At 39.4% G+C, this 23,146-nt stretch overlaps 1 protein-coding gene across 1 annotated transcript in view; it reads right to left on the reverse strand.

Annotated features, from left to right (window-relative positions):
- The window catches only part of LTN1 (listerin E3 ubiquitin protein ligase 1), a 46,131-nt gene that overhangs the window by 16,838 nt on the left and 6,147 nt on the right, over positions 1-23,146 (reverse strand). The window contains exons 4-16 of the mRNA XM_045002266.1: positions 22,883-23,113; positions 21,948-22,000; positions 20,931-21,111; positions 19,926-20,099; positions 16,547-16,737; positions 15,611-15,758; positions 14,369-15,157; positions 13,711-13,752; positions 12,367-12,559; positions 6,476-6,715; positions 1,889-2,042; positions 1,474-1,624; positions 89-290 (exon numbers count right to left, since the gene is read on the reverse strand). Coding sequence (XP_044858201.1) covers positions 89-290; positions 1,474-1,624; positions 1,889-2,042; positions 6,476-6,715; positions 12,367-12,559; positions 13,711-13,752; positions 14,369-15,157; positions 15,611-15,758; positions 16,547-16,737; positions 19,926-20,099; positions 20,931-21,111; positions 21,948-22,000; positions 22,883-23,113 — 2,749 coding nt within the window. The remainder of the gene's footprint in view (positions 1-88; positions 291-1,473; positions 1,625-1,888; positions 2,043-6,475; positions 6,716-12,366; positions 12,560-13,710; positions 13,753-14,368; positions 15,158-15,610; positions 15,759-16,546; positions 16,738-19,925; positions 20,100-20,930; positions 21,112-21,947; positions 22,001-22,882; positions 23,114-23,146) is intronic.

Consider the following 23,146-nt stretch of genomic DNA (forward strand, 5'->3'; position numbering starts at 1 on the left):
TTAATAATTGCTTCCACCAATTAATACAATTTGGTTCACAACTACAGTATAAAATCAACGGCTCTTTAGTTTTACCATTCTTACTTACGTATATTCTCAATTTTCTTCCTTTCTGCGTCGTGGTTTTCAAACATCACCTCATGGTCCTGTATAAGTAGTGCCATTTTACTTAACAATGCTGCAGTGCACAGATGGTTTGGAAGTTTAGTTGTTTTGCTTAGCTTAACCTCTGTTCCTGAGTGCTCACAGTTCACACTCAGTCTTCCTTCCAAAAGAGGTTTGTGTAACCACTGTAACAAACACAAGAAAGGAGCTGTCCACAATTACGTGTAATTTTTATGGAATAATACAAAGGCTCAGGCATTTGTGTAACTTTTCAAATTCAAAATTACTTACAATGTCACTTAAAGTTCCCACATTGAGATTCCCAAGTGTTCATAACAAATAGCCAGTAAAGGTACCATAACTGGAGAACTATTCCCAACACAGGTCTAATTGCTGTAGCAAGGTTATTGGTGGGGGATTCCTAATTTAAATTTAAAATCCTTTTCTCTCTAATTTCAATCATATTGCCAACCAAATTAAACAGACACTTGTAACTTCAAAATTGCATTTATGTCTGAAAATTGTATATACAGTATAGTTGCAAGTAATACTATGAGTATTATACCCTGACAGTAAAGGAAAAATAGATGTATGTATTTTTCAGTTTACTCTGCCTATTTGACAGCACTTTGAGACCAGTCAGTTTCACTGTTTTCTATATCCCTAAATCAGATGAAAAGACTATAAACAGCTGCAGAGGAACAATACAAGCCTTATAAAAGGATTAGTTTTAAACAGGATTTACTTTTAAGAGGTCACTATCAGAAACTACATTTTTTAACCCAGTAAACTGCAAAATAAAGCAAGTTGACAGTGTCCTTTAAACAGTATTTTATGTAGAATCCAAAAAGAGGGGAGTTTTTATATTTACAGATTTTGTATAGCATCATTCGGGATACAACAGCCTAAATGTTCTGTGCATGTATGGCCCTGCAGATGCATGCACATACCCTTATCTTCCCCTCCAATATGAAAAGGGACTCATCCACCTCCGCTGCTTTCTTATCTGGACCTTGATCCTACAAGCTTCTGAGCACTTTGGCCTTCATCTAGCTCAGCACTTAACATGTGCTTAACTGTAAGTATTCACTGACTTCAGTGGGACTATTCCTATGCTTAGAGATAAGCATGTGCATAAGTGTGCTGGATCATGGCCAGAGTAGCATAGCACCATGCAGCACTGAGCTCCTGGACCTCACAGGGGGTGGAAACTAGACAGGCAATAGAAGGAGAGGTATACTTCATATCATTTCCAACCACACTGCTCCAGAGATTAAGCAGGAAAGATTACTGAAAAAGCAGCCCAGGCTGTAGATACATCAGCTATTTCATTGTGCAGTAGCTTTCAGACTGCAGTCATTTTCATACCTCAATGGGTAGAGATTCTCGCAACTTTTCCCATTCAGAGTTGTTTGGAGTAATACATCCAAAATAAGTTCCCAGAAGACAACCAGACAGTTCCCCAGCTTCCAGTAGCTTAGTCAGTAAATCATTAACTGCGGAGATCAAAACCTGAAGACTAAAAATGTGGGGGGAAAAATTCTTCCTGAGAAATTAAGCACAATCATGTGACAACAAGACACAACATTTCACATCAGTACCAGGCCACATCAATGGCTTTTCACTTTGCATTTTAGTTCATGCTGTTACCTCACAGACAGAATAATAAATATTTTAATTATTTAGGACTTAAGTATAAACTGATGCTGTTAAAGGATTAGGTTTTAATTGATTTCATATTTTAATATCCCGAAACAAACAGATATGCAGTAAACATAGTTACCTTTTAACATCCAAAGAGGAAGACTGAATTTGATTCTTGACCCACAATGCAGATTTATGCAAGAAGGTGCTCTGTTTCTGCATATAGCCAACCTGATGCACAAGTGAATTTAGGCCAGACAACCAAGTGTGCTTTAGTTTATTGACAAGTAAATCTAAACACAAAAAATAAGGTAGTTAAAACATTAACTGCCAAATTACATACTGCATAATGGTGGGCACATTCACTACATCACTTTTCTGTTAACATGAGAAGTAATGTTTCTCAAACTTTTTAGGCTGGTAACCAATTATTTGAAGTCAAAAATTTGCAGGACCCTCTTACATTTACTATAAAAGTAAGCAAAATATATATATAATTATCACACATACCTTGAAAAGTCAAGCATACAAAAGTTGTTAGGAAATGCCAGAACAAGGATGTTTGGCCAACTTGTGCATATGTATTATATCATTTTTAATTCCAGGCCTACATTTCTATGATTCCATGTAAGAGACTTCAAGAGGCCATCAAGTCCAGCTCTCTGCACTGAGGCAGGGCCATAAACCTAGACCATCCCTGATAGGTGTTTGGCCAACCTGTTCCTACCCTCATATGACAGGGATTCCACAACCTCTCTTGGAAGCCTATTCCAGGGCTTAATTACCCTTACAGAGTTGGAAAGTCTTCCCTAATATCTAACCTAAATCTCCCTTGCTGTAGATTAAGTCCATTACTTCTTGTCTTACCTTCAGTGGACATGGAGAACAACTGATCTTCCTCCTCTTTATAACAGCCCTTAACATATTTGAAGACTTATCAGGTCTCCTCTTGGTCTTCTTTTTTCAAGACTAAACATGACCCGTTTTTTTAAAACTTATCTCCATAAATCAAGTTTTCTAAATCTTTTATCATTTTTGTTGCTCTCTTCTGAACTCTCTCCAATTCATCCATGTCTTTCCTAAAGTGTAGCACCCCGAACTGGACACAGTACTCCAGCTCAGGCCTCGCCAATGTCGGGCAGAGCAGGAAAATTACCTCTTGTGTCTTACATACAACACTGCAGTTAATAAACCCCAGAATGGTATTAGTATTTTTTTGCAGCTGTAGCACACTGTTGACTCTTACTCAATCTGTGATCTACTAGAACTTCCAGATCCAACACTTATCCAGTTATTTCCCATTTTGCAGCTGTGCATTTCATTTTTCCTTCTTCAGAAAAGCACTTTACACTTATCTTTATTGGATTTCATCTTATTTCATCTCCAAGTTGTCAAGGTTTTTTTGAATTCTAATCCTGTCCTCCAAAGTGCTTGCAACACCTCCCAGCTTGGTGTCATCTGCAAATTTTATAAGCATACTCTCCACTCCATTATCCAAGCCACTAATGAAAAGATTGAATAGACACAGGATTGACCCCTGTGGGACACCACTAGATGCGCCTTCTCAGTTTGACAGCGAAACCCTGATAAAATACGCTCTGAGTATGGTCTTTCAACCAATTGTGCACTCACCTTATAATAATTTCATGTAAATCATATGAGAATGTCATGTGGGACTATGTCAAAAGGCTTATTAAAAACAACATCTACTGCTTCCCCGCTATTCGCTAGGCCAGTAATCTTGTCAAAGAAGGAAATTAGGTTGGTTTGATATGAATTGTTCTTGACAAATCCAGGCTGGCTATTCCTTATAGCTCTATTATCCTGTAGGTGCTTACAAACTGAATGTTTAATGACTTGTTCCAGTATCTTTCCAGGTATTGAAGTAAGGCTGACTCATCTATAATTCTCTGGGTCCTCTTTGTTGCCCCTTTTAAAGACAAGCAGTAGGTTTGCCCTTCTCCAGTCTGCTGGGATGTCACCCATCCTCCATGAGTTCTCGAAGCTAATTGCTAATGGTTCTGAGATTGCTTCAGCTAGGTCCTTACGTACGCTAGCCTGCATTTCATCAGGCCCTACCAACTTGAATACACTTATCTAAATATTCTTATGCCTGTTTCTTTCCCTGTTTTGTGTTCCTTCCCCCTTGTTAATATTGTGTGGAGTATCTGGTCACCACTAACCTTTTTAGTGATGACTGAAGCAAAACAGGCATTAGATACCTCAGCCTTCTTGATACCATCAGTTATCAGCTCTGTTTCCCCATTAAGCGGTGCACTCACACTTTCCTTTGTCTTTCTCTAGCTCCCAGTGCATTTGAAGAACCTCTTCTTATTGCCTCTTACGTCTCTTGCTAGGTGTAACTCACTTTGTGCTTTAGCCTTTCTGATTTTGTCCCTACATGCTTATGCTACTCTTCTGTATTCCTACTTAGCAATTCATCCAGATTTCCACTTTTTGTAGAATTTCTTTTTGATTGATTTTCAGGTCATTACAGAGCTCCTGATGTACCCATATTGGCCACTTCCTATTCTTCTTACTGGGACAGTTGGCAGTTGTGTGTTTAATATGGTCTCCCTGAGAAACTGCCAGCTCTCCTGCACTCCTTTATCCCTTAGATTTTCTTCCCATGGGATGTTACCTACCAGTTCTGACTTTGTTAAAGTCTGCTTTTCTTAAGTCCACTGTTCTTATTCTGCAGTTCTCACTCCTTCCTTTCCCTAGGATCATGAAATCTGTCATTTCATGATCATTTTCACCCAAATTGCCATCCAACCAGGGGTGCTGGAACAATTTTTATAGCGGGTGCTAAGAGCCAAACTGTAAAACCCTGTATATAATGGAAACCACTTCAAGCCGGAAGGTGCTACAGCACCCCCCGCAGCCCTAGTTCAAGCACCTATGCAGCCAACTTCAGATTCGTAACCAATTCTTCTCTGTTGGTCAGAATCAAGTCTAAAATGGCTGTCCACTTGGTTACTTCCTCCACTTTCTGAAACAAAAAGTTGTCCCCAAAGCACTCAAAGAACTTATGGGACGTTTTGTGTTTTGCCATATTATTTTTCCAACAGATGTCTGGATAGTTCAAGTCCCTCATGACCACATACTATTTTTTCCTACAGGACCCCAGCCTTAGTCAGTGCACAGAATGGACAGTGCTCACTTAATGAGCAGCCATTCAATATTTTATTTTCTCCTCGTTGATTAACATGTGATCCCAGGCCTTATTTATTTCACACTATGCAAAATCTGTTCTAAAAAAAGAATTATTAATTTCTTCATGGGCTTCACTATGGTGCTCTTTACTATATCATCAGACTGTTTCACAAATACTAATGAATTTATTTTTACAATACCCCTGTAAGATAAGGGTGTAGCATTATCCTCATTTTACAGATGGGGAACTAAAGCACAGAGAGATTAAGGTAAAAAGTATTCACTAATTTTGAGTATCCAATTTGAGATGCATAAAACCTGATTTTTCAGAGTTCAAAGCATTATACAGCAATGTTCAAAGCACAGATCTCATTGACTTCAGTTGCAACTGTGAATGTTTAGCAAATCAGACCCTGGTTCTCAGCAAATCAGATATTGTAGTCTCAGATCAAGCATCCAGAAAATGAAAACACACTGCTATACCAAACTTTCCCTGCCCCCTTTTTTTTTAAACAGTTGGTCATGATGCAATTTGATTAGCGTCACGTAGGCACTCTGTGGCAGATGCAGGGACAGACTCCAATTCCCCAGGGCAGCATTCAACTGCCTTAACCATGAGACCCTCCTTCCTTTTCCTGCAATCCCTTCCTTCATTTATTCCACATCTTCCAACTTCTTCAACAAATAAGGCACGGGTCCTACAGGCAACATCTCCTCAAATACGCAACCTGGCCCAATGATTATCCACTGTCATTCTCAGTAACAATTCCTAGTCATTCTATGACTATCTGTTGTCATCATGGGCTAGGAAAAGAAAGCAAAAATGACTTTATAGTCTGGGGATTAGGGCACTCACCAGAGAGGAGGGAGACCCAAGTTCAAGTCCTGGCTCTAATGACTAATTATTTATAAAAAAGTAGAACAGCTTCACGAGATGAGAGAAAGCCCCATATCAAAATATCCCATAGACCAGTAGCTTGGGCACTCCCCGGCAATGTGGGAGACTCAGATCCCTCCTTCTCATCAGGTAGAGGGGGGAATTGAATCCAGGTTTCCCGTATCCTAAGTGAGTGCCGTGACAAATGGGCCACAGCATAAAAGGGAAGTACCACCATCAGCACCTGTTCCTGAATCCTTTCCTTTGCTTTTGTCAAAATGTCTGAAAGTCTAAATAAAGTTTTCAGATCAAAACAAAATGTTTCAACATTACCAAAATGTTATAACTTCTTCAATTTGGTTGAAACTATTTGGCAAATTAGACACAAATTTGTGAACAGTTTTGGTCAACCAGAAACTGCAACTATTAATCTGAAAAACGTCACACAGCTCTAGTTATAACTGACCAGTTGAGAAACACTGATCCCGCTTTATGTGGATATTACTTGGGTAATATGTTGTGGATTTTTTTTGCACAAAACCTTAAATTTCTGGAGGTGGCTTTTCTCTACTACTGCCCTGAAGATCAACCTTTAATACAAACCAACATTAAACACATATGCAAATAAAATCAGAACAATAAATGTTCTAAAGTCAGATTTTAGTTTACAAAGTAATTCCTGCATCGGGTTACCTGACAAGTGTGTAGCATCCTGGCTCTGAGCACACAGTTGGAAAATAGTGAACAATAAGTCTTCGGAAGATGGCATCAGTAAGCACCCTTTAACTGAGCTGAAAAAGTTAGAGGCTACGTCACATATGAATGATACTGATGGTTCAGTATTTCCAGCTTCAGAAAGATCCTTAGCTTTTGAAAGAGCTGCTTGAAGATGATCAATAATTCTTTCAACATAAATTTCACCAATCAAGGATTCTATTTAAAAAAAAAACAAAAAAACTTTATGATTACTGTGTGACAAGTAAGATCCGACGGAAGCCATCAGATGCTATAAATAGTCTTTGCCTTTTTTTCCAGATTCACTAATATTGAAAGCAAGATGAAGGGGAGAGTCTGCTTTAATTTTGTATGTGCTACAGCTTGATTCATTTCACTCTAGTCAAAGATGTCTCACTGGTCCCCAACCTTTTTCGTCTGGCTGTGGTGGCGGTCGAGCATCCGCCGAAATGCCGCTGAAATTTGGTGGCATTTCGGTGGCGACGCCTCTGGATGGCGCCACTTGTGGCGGATGCTCGACCGCCGGCCAGGACGCGGGCACATTTAGATGCCCCCGTGGGCGCCATGGTGCCCGCGTGCACTGCGTTGGGGACCCCTGTTCTAGCTCTTCAACACCTGTTGGAACACACCCAACATATTCTGGGTAGTTTGTTACACAAGCATTTTGCCCAAAATGAATGGTATACGTGCAGCAATACCTCCAGTTCCATAGCCATTCACTGAAATGCCTGACACCGACTCATGATAGGGCAAACATTCAATTGTGGAGCACTGCATTAGGACTTTTAAGCCGGTCAGTCTGACTGACTTCTTTTCTGTGAGCAAGTTTCCTACACCCTCCTCTGGGACCCAACAGGGGCTAAGGCCAGTGAGGGGGGACCACCAGACGAGGAGGATGGGCGGTGGAAGCATGTGACTGTGAGAAGCAGGCCAAGGAAAAGGAGAGCCAGTGACGGGGAAATAGAGCTAAGGAACAGGTTTGAAGGTTTGGAGAATGAGGAAGGGGTAAAGAATATGGTAGCTGATGGTGGGAGGCCAAGGAAAAAGAGACGAGCGGCCAGTCCCATAGATAGAGGGGAGGAGTCTATGGAGGCAACACCAAGTTTGGGTCAGGGGAGACTACAGGATGGCTTAAGGGGAACCACAAGGGAAGATAGGAATGGAAGGAGCTTGCAACCAGGGGGAACGGGGGATAGGTTAGAGGACCGCACTGTCCCCAGGCAAAGGCAGGTCTACGTGATTGGGGACTCCATACTGAGAAGGTTGGACAGGCCTGTGACCAGGGCCGATCCGGAGAACAGAAGGGTGTGCTGTCTACCGGGCGCTAAAATACGGGATGTGGACCTGAGGTTGAAAAGGATCCTAAGAGGAGCAGGTAAGAACCCTTTGGTCATCCTTCATGTGGGAACGAATGATACTGCTAGATTCTCGCTAGACAGGATCAAGGGTGACTATGCCAGGTTGGGTAAGACGCTTAAGGAAATTGAGGCTCAGGTGATCTTCAGTGGGATCTTACCTGTCCCTAGGGAAGGGCGCCAAAGGGGTGAGAGAATCCTGACGATTAATAGTTGGCTGAGAGAGTGGTGTTACAAGGAGGGCTTTGGGATGTATGGGCACTGGGAGGCTTTTGGGGACAGACAACTGTTCTCACGGGATGGGCTCCACCTAAGTAGGGAAGGAAGTAGACTTCTAGGAGGGAGGCTGGCTCATCTGATTAAAAGAGCTTTAAACTAGACACTGGGGGGAGACGGTTGGGAGAGGCCCTGGTGCACTCCACGCCAAATTTATACATTGGGAGTGAGAACAAGAAGATAACAACAGATATAGCCAGAGGGGGACGGTTAGGTGTAAGGAAGAGGGGGGGGACGGATACTAGATCGACAGGTCATACTGGTAGTACTGTGTCCCTACCGAGCGGGGTGAGAAGAGTGAGAGGAGCCCAACAGCAAAAGGTAGGATGTTTGTTCACCAATGCGAGAAGCTTAGGTAATAAAATGGAGGAACTGGAGCTCCTGGTCCGAGAATTGAAACCGGATATCGTAGGAATTACCGAAACATGGTGGAACGATAGCCATGACTGGAGTACAGGTATGGAAGGGTATGTGCTGTTTAGAAAAGACCGATGCAAAGGTAAAGGTGGGGGAGTAGCATTGTATATCAATAATGAGGTGAAATGTAATGAAATAACTAGCAATGCAATGGTTAATACGGAGTCTGTGTGGGCAATGGTCACGTTAGGGAAGAAAACTACCAGAGCCTCACCCGGGATTGTGATTGGGGTGTGCTATAGACCGCCGGGATCTAGCTTGGAGACGGATAGAGAGCTCTTTAATGTTTTTAAGGAGGTAAACACTAATAGGAACTGCTTGATCATGGGAGACTTTAACTTCCCAGATATAGATTGGGAAACAAATGCTAGTAATAACAATAGGGCTCAGCTTTTCCTAGACGTGATAGCTGATGAATTCCTCCATCAAGTGGTTGCTGAACCGACGAGGGGGGATGCCATTTTAGATCTGATTTTGGTGAGTAATGAGGACCTTGTTGAGGAAATAGTAGTAGGGGACAACCTTGGCTCGAGTGATCACGAGCTAATTCGTTTCAAAATTAATGAGAGGATAATTAATATTGCATCTGAGACTAGGGTTTACGATTTCAAAAGGGCTAACTTTACTAAATTAAGACGACTAGTTAGGGAAGTGGACTGGACCAACATATTTAGGAATCTAAAGGTAGATGACGCCTGGGGTTACTTCAGGTTGAAATTGCAGGAGTTGTCAGAGGCATGTATCCCGAGAAAGGGAAAACGGCTCGTAGGTAGCAGTTTTAGACCGAGCTGGATGACCAAGCGTCTTAGAGGGGTCATTAAGAAAAAACAGAAAGCGTACCGGGAGTGGAAAATGGGAGGGATCAGCAAAGAAACCTACCTTATTGAGGTCAGAGGGTGTAGGGATGCAGTGAGAAAGGCAAAGCGACGGGTGGAGATGGACTTAGCGAAGGGGATTAAAACCAATAGCAAAAGGTTTTTTAGCCATATAAATAGGAAGAAAACCAAGAAGGAAGAAGTGGGACCGCTTAAAACTTTAAACGGAGTGGAGATTAGGGATAATCTTGGAATGGCACAATATCTGAATGAATATTTTGCCACGGTCTTTAATGAGGCTAATGAAGGGCTAAGGAATAGTGATAGAGGGACCAATGGGAATGAAGATATGGGGGTAGACATTACGGTATCTGAGGTGGAGGCCAAACTTGAACAGCTTAACGGAAGTAAATCGGGGGGCCCGGATAATCTTCATCCTAGAATATTAAGGGAATTGGCGAGTGATATTGCTAGCCCGTTAGCGATGATTTTTAATAAATCTCTAAATTCGGGGATAGTACCGTTGGACTGGAGATTAGCTAATGTAGTTCCTATATTCAAGAAGGGGAAAAAAAGTGACCCGGGTAACTACAGGCCTGTTAGTTTAACATCTGTAGTATGCAAAGTAATGGAAAAATTTTTGAAAGAGAGAGTGGTTAAGGAGCAGGAGGCCGATGACAACTGGGATAGATTACAGCATGGATTTACGAAAGGTAGATCGTGCCAAACCAATCTGATCTCCTTCTTTGAGAAAGTAACAGATTTTTTAGACAAGGGAAATGCGGTGGATCTAATATATCTGGATTTCAGTAAGGCGTTTGATACGGTACCGCATGAGGAATTATTGGTTAAATTGGAAAAGATGGGGATCGAAATGAAAATCCAGAGGTGGATAAGGAGTTGGTTAAAGGGGAGACTGCAGAGGGTAGTACTGAAAGGGGAACTGTCGGGTTGGAGGGGGGTTACCAGTGGAGTTCCTCAAGGTTCGGTTTTGGGTCCTATTTTATTCAATCTATTTATTGCTGACCTGGGAACCAAGAGTAGGAGTGGGCTGATAAAGTTTGCGGACGACACCAAGTTGGGAGGTATTGCCAATTCGGAGAAGGATCGGGATATCCTCCAGGGAGATTTGGATGACCTTGTAAACTGGAGTATTAGTAACAGGATGAAATTCAATAGTGAGAAGTGTAAGGTTATGCATTTAGGGATGACTAACAAGAATTTTAGTTATAAGCTAGGGACGCACCAGTTGGAAGTAACGGAGGAGGAGAAGGACCTGGGAGTCCTGGTTGATCGTAGGATGACTATGAGTAGGCAATGTGATGTGGCCGTTAAAAAAGCTAATGCGGTCTTGGGTTGCATTAGGCGGGGTATTTCTAGTAGGGATAAGGAAGTGCTAGTCCCGTTATATAAGGCGTTGGTGAGACCTCATTTGGAGTATTGTGTGCAGTTTTGGTCTCCCATGTTTAAGAAGGATGAGTTAAAACTGGAACGGGTACAAAGAAGGGCCACTAGAATGATCCGAGGAATGGAAGGCCTGTCGTATGACAGGAGACTTGAGGAGCTCGGTTTGTTTTCCTTAACCAAAAGAAGGATAAGGGGAGATATGATTGCACTCTTTAAATATATCAGAGGGATAAATACCAGGGAAGGAGAGGAATTATTTCAGCTCAGTGCTAATGTAGACACGAGGACAAACGGATATAAATTGTCAGTCAGGAAATTTAGGCTTGAAATTAGACGAAGGTTTCTAACCATCAGGGGAGTGCAATACTGGAACAGCCTACCGAGGGAAACAGTAGGGGCGAAGGACCTCCATGACTTTAAGATTAAGCTAGATAAGTTTATGGAGGAGATGGTATAATAGGATAACGGGCTTAGTCAATAGGTCAATTGAGTGCCAAACTGGTACTTAATTGGGTCAAATTGGGTCAATAATATGATATTCTTAACCTCTTTCAGAGGGTATGGCTGGAGAGTCTTGCCCGCATGCTCGGGGTTCAGCTGACCGCCATATTTGGGGTCGGGAAGGAATTTTCCTCCAGGGCAGATTGGCAGTGTCCCTGGAGGTTTTTCGCCTTCCTCCGAAGCATGGGGCAGGGGTCGCTTGCTAAAAGAGTGGGTAGATCGGCTAATGTGGCCTGCATCTTGCAGGAGGTCAGACTAGATGATCATAATGGTCCCTTCTGATCTTGAATTCTATGATTCTATGATTCTATGATTCTATGAACAGCAAAACACAATAGTATTATGAAGATCTATCTATTCTACAGTATGCATTCATCTGACTGGTGCATCTCTTGGGAAATTATGAACCACTTCTTGGGCACCAAAAAAGAATCCAGCCTTCAAATAAACTAGGGAACATTACTGCAAGCATTTTAATAAATACTACCAAGCTAAACAAAATTATAGCATTATAAATACATTGACTTTAAAACTGAGTAATACACCAGAATATGAAACTCATTAATATCGAGGTGTATATCACACTTGCCACACAAGAGAAGCAACAGCTGGAACAGGCAGTTACTCACAAAGGTGTACCATACATCTCTCAGTGTATGTGCCCCAAATAAGAAGACTGAGGACTTATAAATTGTTTCTATTGTCTGAGATCAGAGGGTTTAGATGTGGATCCATAACCCTTCTGATTTGACACTACTTTCTGAACAGTAAACTTCAGATGGTATGGTCTATTCTGCAGTCAATCATTTAGTAAATCCAATTTTTGCATTAAAGAATTATACAATGAGAGAAATGGAAAATCTAAAAAGAAAGAAGATTAACACTAATCCTGTTAACAGTTACATGGAAATGGAAGCATATCAAGTCGCTACTCCAGGTTAGTTTTAATGAAATTAAAAGGCCATAGTATACTAGCTCAGGAAAATATAAACAGAGAAGCACCTAGATGTTACAAAATGTGATATGATGAATAACCTCAAGATGTTCACTCCCCCACCCCCAGTAGCAATTCACCTACCATTTTTAACATGCTGTGATAATACCAAACTCAGGAGGGTCCATCTTTCTGAACAGTACAATTCCGATGAGGTTGTTGTGGTTTTCAAACCCTTATAGCACAGATCATCTGCTAGTATTACAAGCTTCTCCCCTAGTACGTCGCCTTTCAGCCACTCAGAGACTAATGAATGTTTCACTGAGTCCGAGCATGCCTGAATTACAAGAAAACAACTATTTTTGCAAGGTTAATAACTTTAAGGAGATAGGATTAGTATGTATTAGCCTTTAGAGAAAATACTTCATTCCTATACATTAATGCCAAGTTATAATGTCAGCGTTTTTCCAGAAACTAATGCCAAATTATATACTGGCGGAAAAATTCTGCTAGGTGATGAGCCAATTATTATAAATAATAAAAAATAGAAAACAGGAAGGAATTTTAAAGTGTGAGGCATCCATAAGTGAGGAGGGATGACATTGATACTGGGCATCAAGAGATCTGGGTTCAGTTCCCAGCTCTGCTACCAACTTCACATATCACTTCAGGCAAGACACAGATTTCTCTGTGCTTCTGTTCTCTGTCTGTAAAAATGGGGATAATACTACTTTACTTCATAGGACTGTTGCAAGAATGAATGTATTAATGTTTGTGAGTTGCTCAGATAATATGGTGATAAATGCTATACAAATGCCTATAAAGTAAAATAACTTGGTACTAATTAGTCAGTATTTCTGGAGTTTCCAAATAGTGGTTGAATTTACACATCATGCGTTCTAAAAGTATATATGCACAGTGTGATGCTGTTTTGTCAAGAATAAATGGCTCAGGGGAATGGAAGTCTATATAACACATGCCACCCAACTGACCACATTAGAGACTTCTATATATGAATGGACAAGGAGCCCCTCTATATCAAAGATGAGACATGCTGAAGATGGAAGTTTACAATACAGGCAATGCATTGCCTCTGTCAGTGGTTTTCAAATTTTTGTATTGGTGACCACTTTCACACAGCAAGCTTCTGAGTGTGATGCCCCTCGCATATAAATTAAAAACAGGGAGAAGGGGATAATTTAATTTAATGGGGGTTCAGGGCTGTCAGCAACCCCAGTTTGAGAACCCCTGAAGAAGTGCTTCAGTTTCTAATGCTACCTACCATGGGCTTGTGAGAGAGGTGCTATATTTAAATTATACTAAAACAGCACTGTTTCAAATTTAATTATAACTAGATTTTCAAACCGTGAAAATCAGACTAGTTTGTAGTCTACTCCAGCTTAACTAACTGAAATCCTATCACTTAAAGATTGGAAAGTATCCAAAAGTATGCATGCAAAATAAGAATAAAATTCCCAAAGAAGATACCTTCTGAATTACTTGTAGGAAAATACTCCATTTCAGATCCATCTAGTGGAAAAACAAATAAATAAAAATATAGTTAATAAAATATATTCCATTAGGATAAGAAAGCTTAATGCAATCTCTATTTATTGTCCAATTTTAAAGGATGTGTAGAAGTTGTAAAGCCTTAGTAGTGAACATAGGTTACTCTCATAATTATGATTATTTAGCAGCCAATAATCAATGAAAGAAATTATAATTGCCCAATTTAATGGCAACCTAAGTTTCTCCTATAATCTAGATCAAAATGGGTAGAAGTGACTGTGGTTAAGAGAAAGGCTACAGGTTAATACTATAAATCATATTGTATGAAGATGGTAATTTAGGAACAAAAATCTTCAGATGTATCTTCAGATTATTTTCAGTACAGTATATTTATGTCAAGTGAAAGGGATAAACATATTAATGTCATAACACCTTTCCTAGTATTCTAATTCCAAACTCTCTTAATTCCATCTTCCCTTTGTCATATTTATCCAAAACAAATATGTTAGTTATTCTGAGTCAGAATACATTTTCCAGATCCAAAATAACTATTATTCCCACTGCCAGTTGTAGCCCACAAATCAGGACAGTCATTATATAAATTCTTCTATTTGCAAATTAAAAAAGAAAGCCTTACCTTAGTTAAGTCATCAAGAATATTTTTGCGCTCTGTATTATTGTTACAACACCTAAGGACACTATACAAAATATCAACCAGAAAATCTGTCTCTTTCCTCCAGTCTTCTTTCAACCAAGCTATTAAATTCTGATGCAAAAACCGTACTGATGGATTTTCATGCTGAAGTTTTACATCTTCCTGGGATTCAGTCTGAGCAGCACTCACATCATTTTCCTGCTCTAACAGCACTTGAAAAACTCTGCTAGAAGGGAAGGAGTTGAGCAAAGCAGAGAGAAACTTTAAGTGCCGATCAGACTTCTGTTCACTGATATACACAATACTCAGTTCAGCAAGGCTACAGACTAAATCTTCTAAAGGTTCTTTCCTTAGAAACAAAATATGTGATGGATCAGTCAGTATTTCAGATTCACCATTATTTGTCACTTCAGCAGGCTTCCCATTCTCTGTGTTTATTTCAGATTTATTCTCATCTGTAAATCTGATCTTTATGGTTCTTCTTTTGCTTGGTTTCATTGAGTTCTCTGGGCTCTGCAGAATTTGTAGCATACAGGATATAGCAACCAAAGATTTCTCATCAGCATCTGCTGCATCAACATGGAGTACATACATTTTTGAGAGACTGTCCCAGAAATTCGACAAGAGTCTCTGGAAAGTTTCAGCTGTGCCATCATCATTTAAGATTTCTGTCTTTGTTTCCCAGGAGCTCAGTGTTTCTGCTATTTGGTAAAACAATGGACCAATTTGTAACCTGGTCTCTTTAAGCACAGCTTCAATGAGAGGAATTAACTACAAACAGAAATGCAAGAAAGTTTTAGTAACTAAATGTTTACACAACTGGATAATAGTTTTAATACTGACAATCTCAGGAAGCAAAACAAAGTGTTTAACATCTATTAAATATCAACTTAACAGCAATCCTGAAAACAGAATTAGCAAAACGTCTAACCAACCCAACCTCTTCTATTAAACATTTACAAACCCCTATCCATTACATTTATGCTTTATTGTTAAAGACATTGAGGTTTCATATAATAATTCCGCACTCTGTCAGAGGGTTTGGTTTTATGGGAAGGAGGATATAAAAACACAGCCAAAGTTATTTTTCCTTAGATTTTCTGGGATTTTTTTTTAATTGGTGAATAAATTTGCATTGAAGTGTTTCACAGTTTTGTTCAAGTTAAAACTGTGAAATTGCAAAACTGAGAACAAGAACTTTTAAAATATTTACATAATATATACCTGATCACATATAAGCATCTGCTGAATTTGTTTTTGTTCATCTTCTTCACCTAAATTCTGTAGCATGGCAAATCGTAAACACTCCATAAATGCAGATATAATTGCAGAACACTCTGAATGGCTAGCTATGGCTCGCTCACTTGACAACCTAAATACATGTAAATCAGGAGAAATAAAAATAAATAATCATTGTTCCTTGATTACAATCTGATTACAGTGCTTTAATGTAATACCATAGGTGCTGTTCATTTGAGGAAAAAGAGATAAGAAAATATATAAGTGACCTCAAAATAAAAATTCAGGAAAACAAGTTCTACATAAATCACAACTAGAAACGTGGCAATTTAAGCATGCTGCTCTTTAGCCTAGTTTACTTATTCATAAAAATACAATTAAGGATGAAACACATTTGTGGCTCAACAGACAAATGCAGACTCTACTATTTAATTGAATCTAAAGTTTTAAATGCACCCAATATAGTGCCACTTTTTAAACCTATGCTTTTTGTGTGCAGTCTTGAAGAGAGAAAGGGACAAGGGATCACAGCAGGAAGGAGACAGGCAGACAGTTTACAGAATTCAGTTTCTGATATCTACATATTTTAAGTATCAGAGAGGTAGCCGTGTTAATCTGGATCTGTAAAAAGCAACAAAGAGTCCCGTGGCACCTTATGGACTATCAGACGTATTGGAGCATAAGCTTTCGTGGGTGAATACCCACTTCATCGCATGCATGCGTCTGACGAAGTGGGTATTCACCCAAGAAAGCTTATGCTCCAATACGTCTGTTAGTCTATAAGGTGCCACAGGACTCTTTGTTGCTTTTTATATCTTTTTAAATGCTTTAAGTAACGTAACTGTCTTTTGATTTGTTTCCAAACATAAATAAACATTATAATAAATATTTCATATAATATCATGCATTTGTGGCACATACCCTTGAATTATTGAGCTGAAAAAAGTTCTGTAAAAGTCCAGTTTTGGTTCTGTAATGCCATGAGGTACCTTGCTAATCAATGGCAAGAGATTAGGATATATAACAGTAGCTAGACCTCGTCCGCCTTCTCGAAGTACTATCCATAGTTTTGGCAGAACTCCTTTTTTGGCATTTACATGACTCCAACAGTCCTACAGAAAGAAATAATTACAGGAATAAATTAAACCAGACTCAGTTGGTTTGGAAGAGCTCTTAGGTGGGTCATCTAGTCTAGCTCCCTACACTGCAGTAAGAGCAAGCTATCACCAAATCTAAATTGCCCTGAGTATTTTTAAAACTCATTTTCTCTCTAAATATTTCTGTTTAAATTAGTGAATTTTAAGGTTTAGCAGACTTCAGAACAAAATCTTGTTTAAACACAGCGGAGATCTTCTGGGTAATCAACTTAAATCGAGAAAGTTTGGTCTTGAGTGATCTTTTGACTCATAATATTGCTTTGTAAAATAGCTTACTATAATATATTGCTACATTTATGACAGTCCCAGGTTTAACTCACCACCTCCAAAAAACAGGAATTAGGTCTCATAAAGAGTCACTACGGTTATAAGTATTAGTATTTTGTAGTGAGTTTTAAATTATGAACTGAGACAAATCATCTATATGTACCGTATATACTCGTTCGGAAGCCGAATATTTTTGGTAAAAAAGAGACACATCAAAGAGTGGGGATCGGCTTATAAATGGGTCTACGCCAACATTTATGATTTTAAACTCTATGGAATCATTGACTTGAATATCTAATACAAAATGTCATTTTGTTTACCTGGAGCATCTGCAGTAATGGTGCCTCTCAGCTCCCTGTGGCGATGGTTCGCCATTCCCAGCCAATGGGAGCTCCCATTGGCTGGGAATGACAAACCATGGCCACTGGGAGCTGAGGGGCTCCGTGCCTGCAGATGCTCCAGGTAAACAAAATGTCCTGATCCGCCAGCAGCTTACCCTGATGGACTGGGAGCCAACGTTTTCCAACCACTAAAATATAGGGTCAGCTTATGAAAGGGAAATACAGTTTTTGCTATTTTTACTTATCCATCTTCGGGGGTTGGCTTTTAAACGAACGGGCTAATGAACGAGTATATATAGTATATATTTTTATTAAACCAACTTCCTATTGGTGAGCGAGACAAGTTTTCGAGCTTACACAGAGCTTTTCTTCAGCTATGGGAAACTTACTCAGGGCTTCTCTTCATGTACAGTGCTGCATCTGCGCTGCTGTGGCACTTCAGTGAAGATGCTCCTATGCCAATGGAAGAGCTTCTCCTGTTGGCGTAGTTAATCCACCTCCCCAAGAAGCAGTAACTATGTTGATGGGAGAAGCTCTGCTATTGACATAGCGCATTCTACACAGGGGGTTAGGTCTACCCCTGAGTGATGTAGTTATACCGATACAGGTCTGTAGTTTCGAACTGGCTTCAGAGTGTCACAGTTAAATACAAGGTTGAACAGATTGTTTAGCAAAAGTAATTAACGCACATTTCAATGGACCATTCAAAGTAAAGTGACCCATTAACACCCTTCCAGTAATAGGGAAGAAAGGGAGGGAGGGAGTGGGAAGTAGCTGGGGGGGGGCAGGTGGGTTGTTAGTGGGTTATAGATTGTTGTAATAAGCCCTAAATCCAGTGTCTCTATTCAGTCCATGCTTGTGCTGATGAGCTTGCAGAGGTTGGAAGGTTGTTTGAAGGACAGAAGAAGTAGATCACATCATGGAATGGGCCACTCAAATACCCTGAGAGAACCTGCTTCAATAAAGAAATAAAACCCCCTCCAACTGCACACACCTAGTTGTCACCTACCGCCTGGCCCCCCCGGAACCCATACAGAGTATCATCAAACAACTACAACCCATACTTTCCTGAAACCCCTCTTCTGGCTTTCAAACAAGCCCCCAACCTCTCCAAGTTCGTCATCAGAACCAAGCTCCCCACAGACCAGGACACACCAACTCAAAGTGGCACTAGAACCTGCCAGAACAACAATTCAAAACCTGCAGACAAATCTCCATTGTTACAATGATCAACACTCCCCACAACACACCTTTAAAGATCCATGAGTCCTACATATGGCTATCACAGTATTGGTGTACCTCATCCAGTGCACTAAATGCCCCAATAGGAACTATGTGGGTGAAACCAGACAGACACTACGCTCTCAAATAAGCTCACCCAGGAAAATGATAAAAGACAAAACCCCCACATCATCTGTGGGTGAACACTTTTCACAAAGCGAAATTTGACCTCTCAGTCCTCATCCTCAAAAAAATCCTGCACAACACTTTCAAAAGATGAGCCTGGGAGCTTACATTCATAATTTTGCTAGACACCAAAAATCATGAACTGAATAGACTGTATGTATGGCTTATTAAAACAATCTATAACCAACTAACAATTCCCCCCAGTTGCTTTCCTCCCTGCCTTCCTTCTCCCATTGGTAGTAGCATCTTCACTGAAGTGTAGACCGGCCCTGAGTAAGTTTCCCAGACCTGAAGAAGAGCTCTGTGTAAGCTCGAAAGCTTCTCTCTCACCAATAGACGTTGGTCCACCCACCTTGCCTTCTAATAACTTGGGACCAAAACAGCTACAACAACACTGCATATAAGTTAAATTTTGAATGAAAGCCAAAAGGCACACAAAACATTCTAGGGGAAAAAACATCGTCAAAGTTACATTTATTATTTGTACTGATAATATATGAAGTAAACAGAAGGCTGATTTTCATACATGATTATAGGTCATACTGTACCAACAATTACAAGATACATCAAACACCAATTATAAAAAGGACACTATGGAATTACTAAATGAATTTCCATTGACTTTAATGAAACCAGGATTTTATCTGAGGAGTGGAGTGGCTACAGTATCAGGCTCTAACTAAACAGTGAATAAAGAACAACTTTCCCATCATTTTTTATAAATTCTAATAAATAATTCAACAGAGAAATATTTGTATTTTTAAAAGCTATTTTATATACTTATGAAGTTCTTAAATGTCACAACTTCAGTTTAATTACACGCTAAATTCCTGTCTGCTTTTCAGAGATGGCGGATACACACAATTTTTATTTTCTTTTAATGGAGCTGTGAGCGCTGAGTACCTCTGAAAATCAGGTCCTTATAGTTGCGGGGTGGGGGAGTACTTAGTACTTTGCAGTACTAAGGGGTTCACAGTGGTTACTTTATTTTAAACTGATGATATCTTTTGCTTAACCCCAAAGCAAGGGCACTGGTATGATATGAAAGGTTAAGTCTGACATATTTGAACAGACTACTAGCCTCTGACTTATAAAGAAAAGAAGTTCTCATTCAGTTTCCTGCATTACCTCAATGGTAACAAGGATGTAAAGCACAGCTTCCCAAAGAGCTGGACACACCACTGCATCACTGTCATCAATACTGAGAAGAACTGCGGGACAAACTCTTGGTGCTTCAACTTTCATTGATTCAGGAAGGAGCTGACAGAAAGTAGAAACTAACTCAAAAAAAGCTGAGCGAACCTAAAGTAAGCCACAAAAACAAAATATTTCAGTAACCATGGATTACAATATTTATTCACTTCTGCAAATCAAAGGTCTAATTTCCCCATGCTTGTTAATTACATACTGTGATTTACTTTAAAAATAAATGGTATATCAACATAGGCATGTCTGAAATACTACTTTTAGCACACACAAAAATCAAAACAACAAATTTTCAGTTAGTGCATAGAGCTGTAAAAAAATTTAAAAAATAGGGACATTAAGTGACAAAAGTTTTTTATTAGACCATATACTGGAAGAGACGATTATACATTTTTTTTAAAAGTACAACATTGTGCAGAATGCTTATCTTCCTTTTATGGAGTACCTTTTATCCACAAGCATCCCAAAATGCTTTGACATACTAAACGAATCATTTTATCCAACAATGAAATGCAATGTTGTAGTTGTTCTGCACTGATAAACATAAACAACAATCCTTGGCAAAATAAAGGTCAATCAAATAATTTAGAAAATTACCTGCCTAAATGTATCCATAAGTTAAATGGAGCTTGCTTCTTTAACAAGAATTTTAAAGGGCTGTATTTCAGCCACAAATTCCAAATAAGTAGATGCCTACCTCAAAGGAACAAATGAACAAATTGGAGGAGATTTCTCAGATACTTGTTTGCCTATAGCAGGACCAATATATCTTGTGATTGGAAGACTGTTTTAAACACAGTTGGGCAAGGCACCTGGTTCTTTTTTTCTTCCACAATATTGGGGATGGCTTAGTGCCCTAAGTTTTCAAGTGTTACTTTTGTAGAAAAAGCCTATAAAAATAAAGATGGTATAAAAAGGTTCAGATACCTGAGGTACGCTGTGCTTGCCATATTTCCAAAATTTGTTCTGAGATTGAAGAGGTATTAGCTTTTCTTCCAGTGAATGAATCTCATCCTTTGGCAACATGCAAAGCAACTTCTTTAAGGCTAACAAGGAACACGTCAAGATTCGAAAGTATTTGGCTTCCCTTTCTTCCTCCGGTACAGTTCTCAGGTAAAAAACAAAAACAAGTTTAAAGCATTAATTGAAAACTAGCAAAATGTGTATATTCATATTCGTTAATGGGCTTCTCATATGATTTGGTAAGAAAATCCTAGGATTCTTCCTAGAGATTGCAGCAGTGTGTATATAACTACACTGAACTTTCCATAAGTTGTGTGTGTGTGTTAAACACTAAACACGTTTACGTTGCGAAATTCTAGCTAAAACAGTATTTTCAGAAGTTCATTCTCCTCTTCTTTTGTTGTCTCCTCGTTGTGTCAAGCAATTCTCCCCTCCAGCTACTCAATGATACACATGAATCAGATAGAAAGAATTACTAGACAATGGGTAAAATTTTCAGAAGTGAATTAGGAATTTTGATGCTTTAAATTCTGTTGACTTTCAATGAGATTTGACACTTGAGTTTTTAGGTGCTTCTGAAAATTTTAGCCAACACCACCATCATTGCTGCTGCCTGGCTTTGTTCCCCACGACAACACAGGGTTAAGTGTGCTACTAGCCCAAAAGCACAGTTCTAGCAAGATTCCCAAGCACAGTTGCCACCCATGGTAGCCTACTTAAATACAAGCTGGTGTGGCAGCCTAGTTATACAGGCTTGATGTGAAGTATAGAAAAAGGCACTTTCCTAGAAAAAACAATATTTTCTATAGAATTGCATAAGGCATAATATGTCTTCACTATAATGTACTTTTTATTTTCTGCAAAAATCTACAATTTGTTCCCTTGTGAAATACATTTTACATCTACTGAAATTAATAGAATACAATTTTTGAAAGAAAATTTGAACTTTTAAACTATAAATTTGTAAGTAGAAAAACATACTGTGGGTCACTGAGCGTATCAGGTGTTTCTTTCAGAAGGTGATCTTGTAGCATCTAGATAAAATACACAAGAACATATTTTTTCATAGGTGAAAGTTAACCACAAGCTAAAAGTTAGTCACGTGAGAGTAAGCACTAAATAATAAAGCTTCAACACCCCTCTGATGCAGGCAGCTAGTTATTAGGCACATTTTAACAAATGAGGAAACAAAGGTAAAGACAGTTGAATTGACCAACCCAGGTCATATGAAACAATGGCAGAGCCAGGGTCAGAACTTTGGTTTCCTGACTCCTAGTCCCATGATCTGACCACAGTTAGACCATACAGCCACTGTTCTGACAGCAAGTAGTCCCATATCTCCAGAATTTAAATAAATAAACAAAAAACTCCATATCAAGGTTTTGTAATCACAAACCATCAACCTTATAATCTAATTTTCCCCTACTTCAAATGGCTCTGCTCCAGACATAGATTTCCTAGTGTAGATACATCTTGCACAGCACAAGGTACAACCACGCTTTCAGAAATTGGTCCAGTCTACTACTGCAGTTAAACCAGTTCAGCTCAACATTTTGCCAGCATCTGTTGTCAGTGACGGGTAAGTGCTGTTTGGAACACACTTGGTGACTGAGCATCATCTGCTGTGCATATGGAAATGCATAGCAAATAAATTAGTTCCTATATATCCACATAGCTCTACAGACCCATGCAGCCTCAGTGGTTATGAAAAATTAAGGGAGCTATTGGGGAATGTATCCTCGTCTCAATCTCCATTAGCATTAATAAGAGTTTCAGTTAAGAAGACTATACCTTTCTGAATGCAAATGCAAAGAATGCATGAGTTAACATTTTCAAGAAAAAAAATCTTCTCTCTTCATTAACAGATGACAACTACTTGCATAAAGCTTTAAGGACATAGTATTCTATAAACTCACATTCAGAACTTCTTCTTTACAAAATGCTACGGCTTCAGGTTGTTTACTTGAAGGGAAAGCTGTCTCAAATGCCACTTTAGCTGCCGATGCTGCAGGGGAGTAAGTATCACACTTAGCAATCAGCCAGTATCCCATGATACTTTTTAAATAAGGAGCCAAGTGTTTCTTTACTTTAAGGATAAGTTGCTCAAAAGCTTGCTGTGTTGCTTCTCGAACACGGCGGTCATGATCCTGTTTTAAAATAAAGATTTTTTTTAAAAGAAA

The sequence above is a fragment of the Mauremys mutica genome, chromosome 1 (genome assembly GCF_020497125.1).
Source record: "Mauremys mutica isolate MM-2020 ecotype Southern chromosome 1, ASM2049712v1, whole genome shotgun sequence".
In the NCBI taxonomy this organism is placed as follows: Eukaryota; Metazoa; Chordata; order Testudines; family Geoemydidae; genus Mauremys; species Mauremys mutica.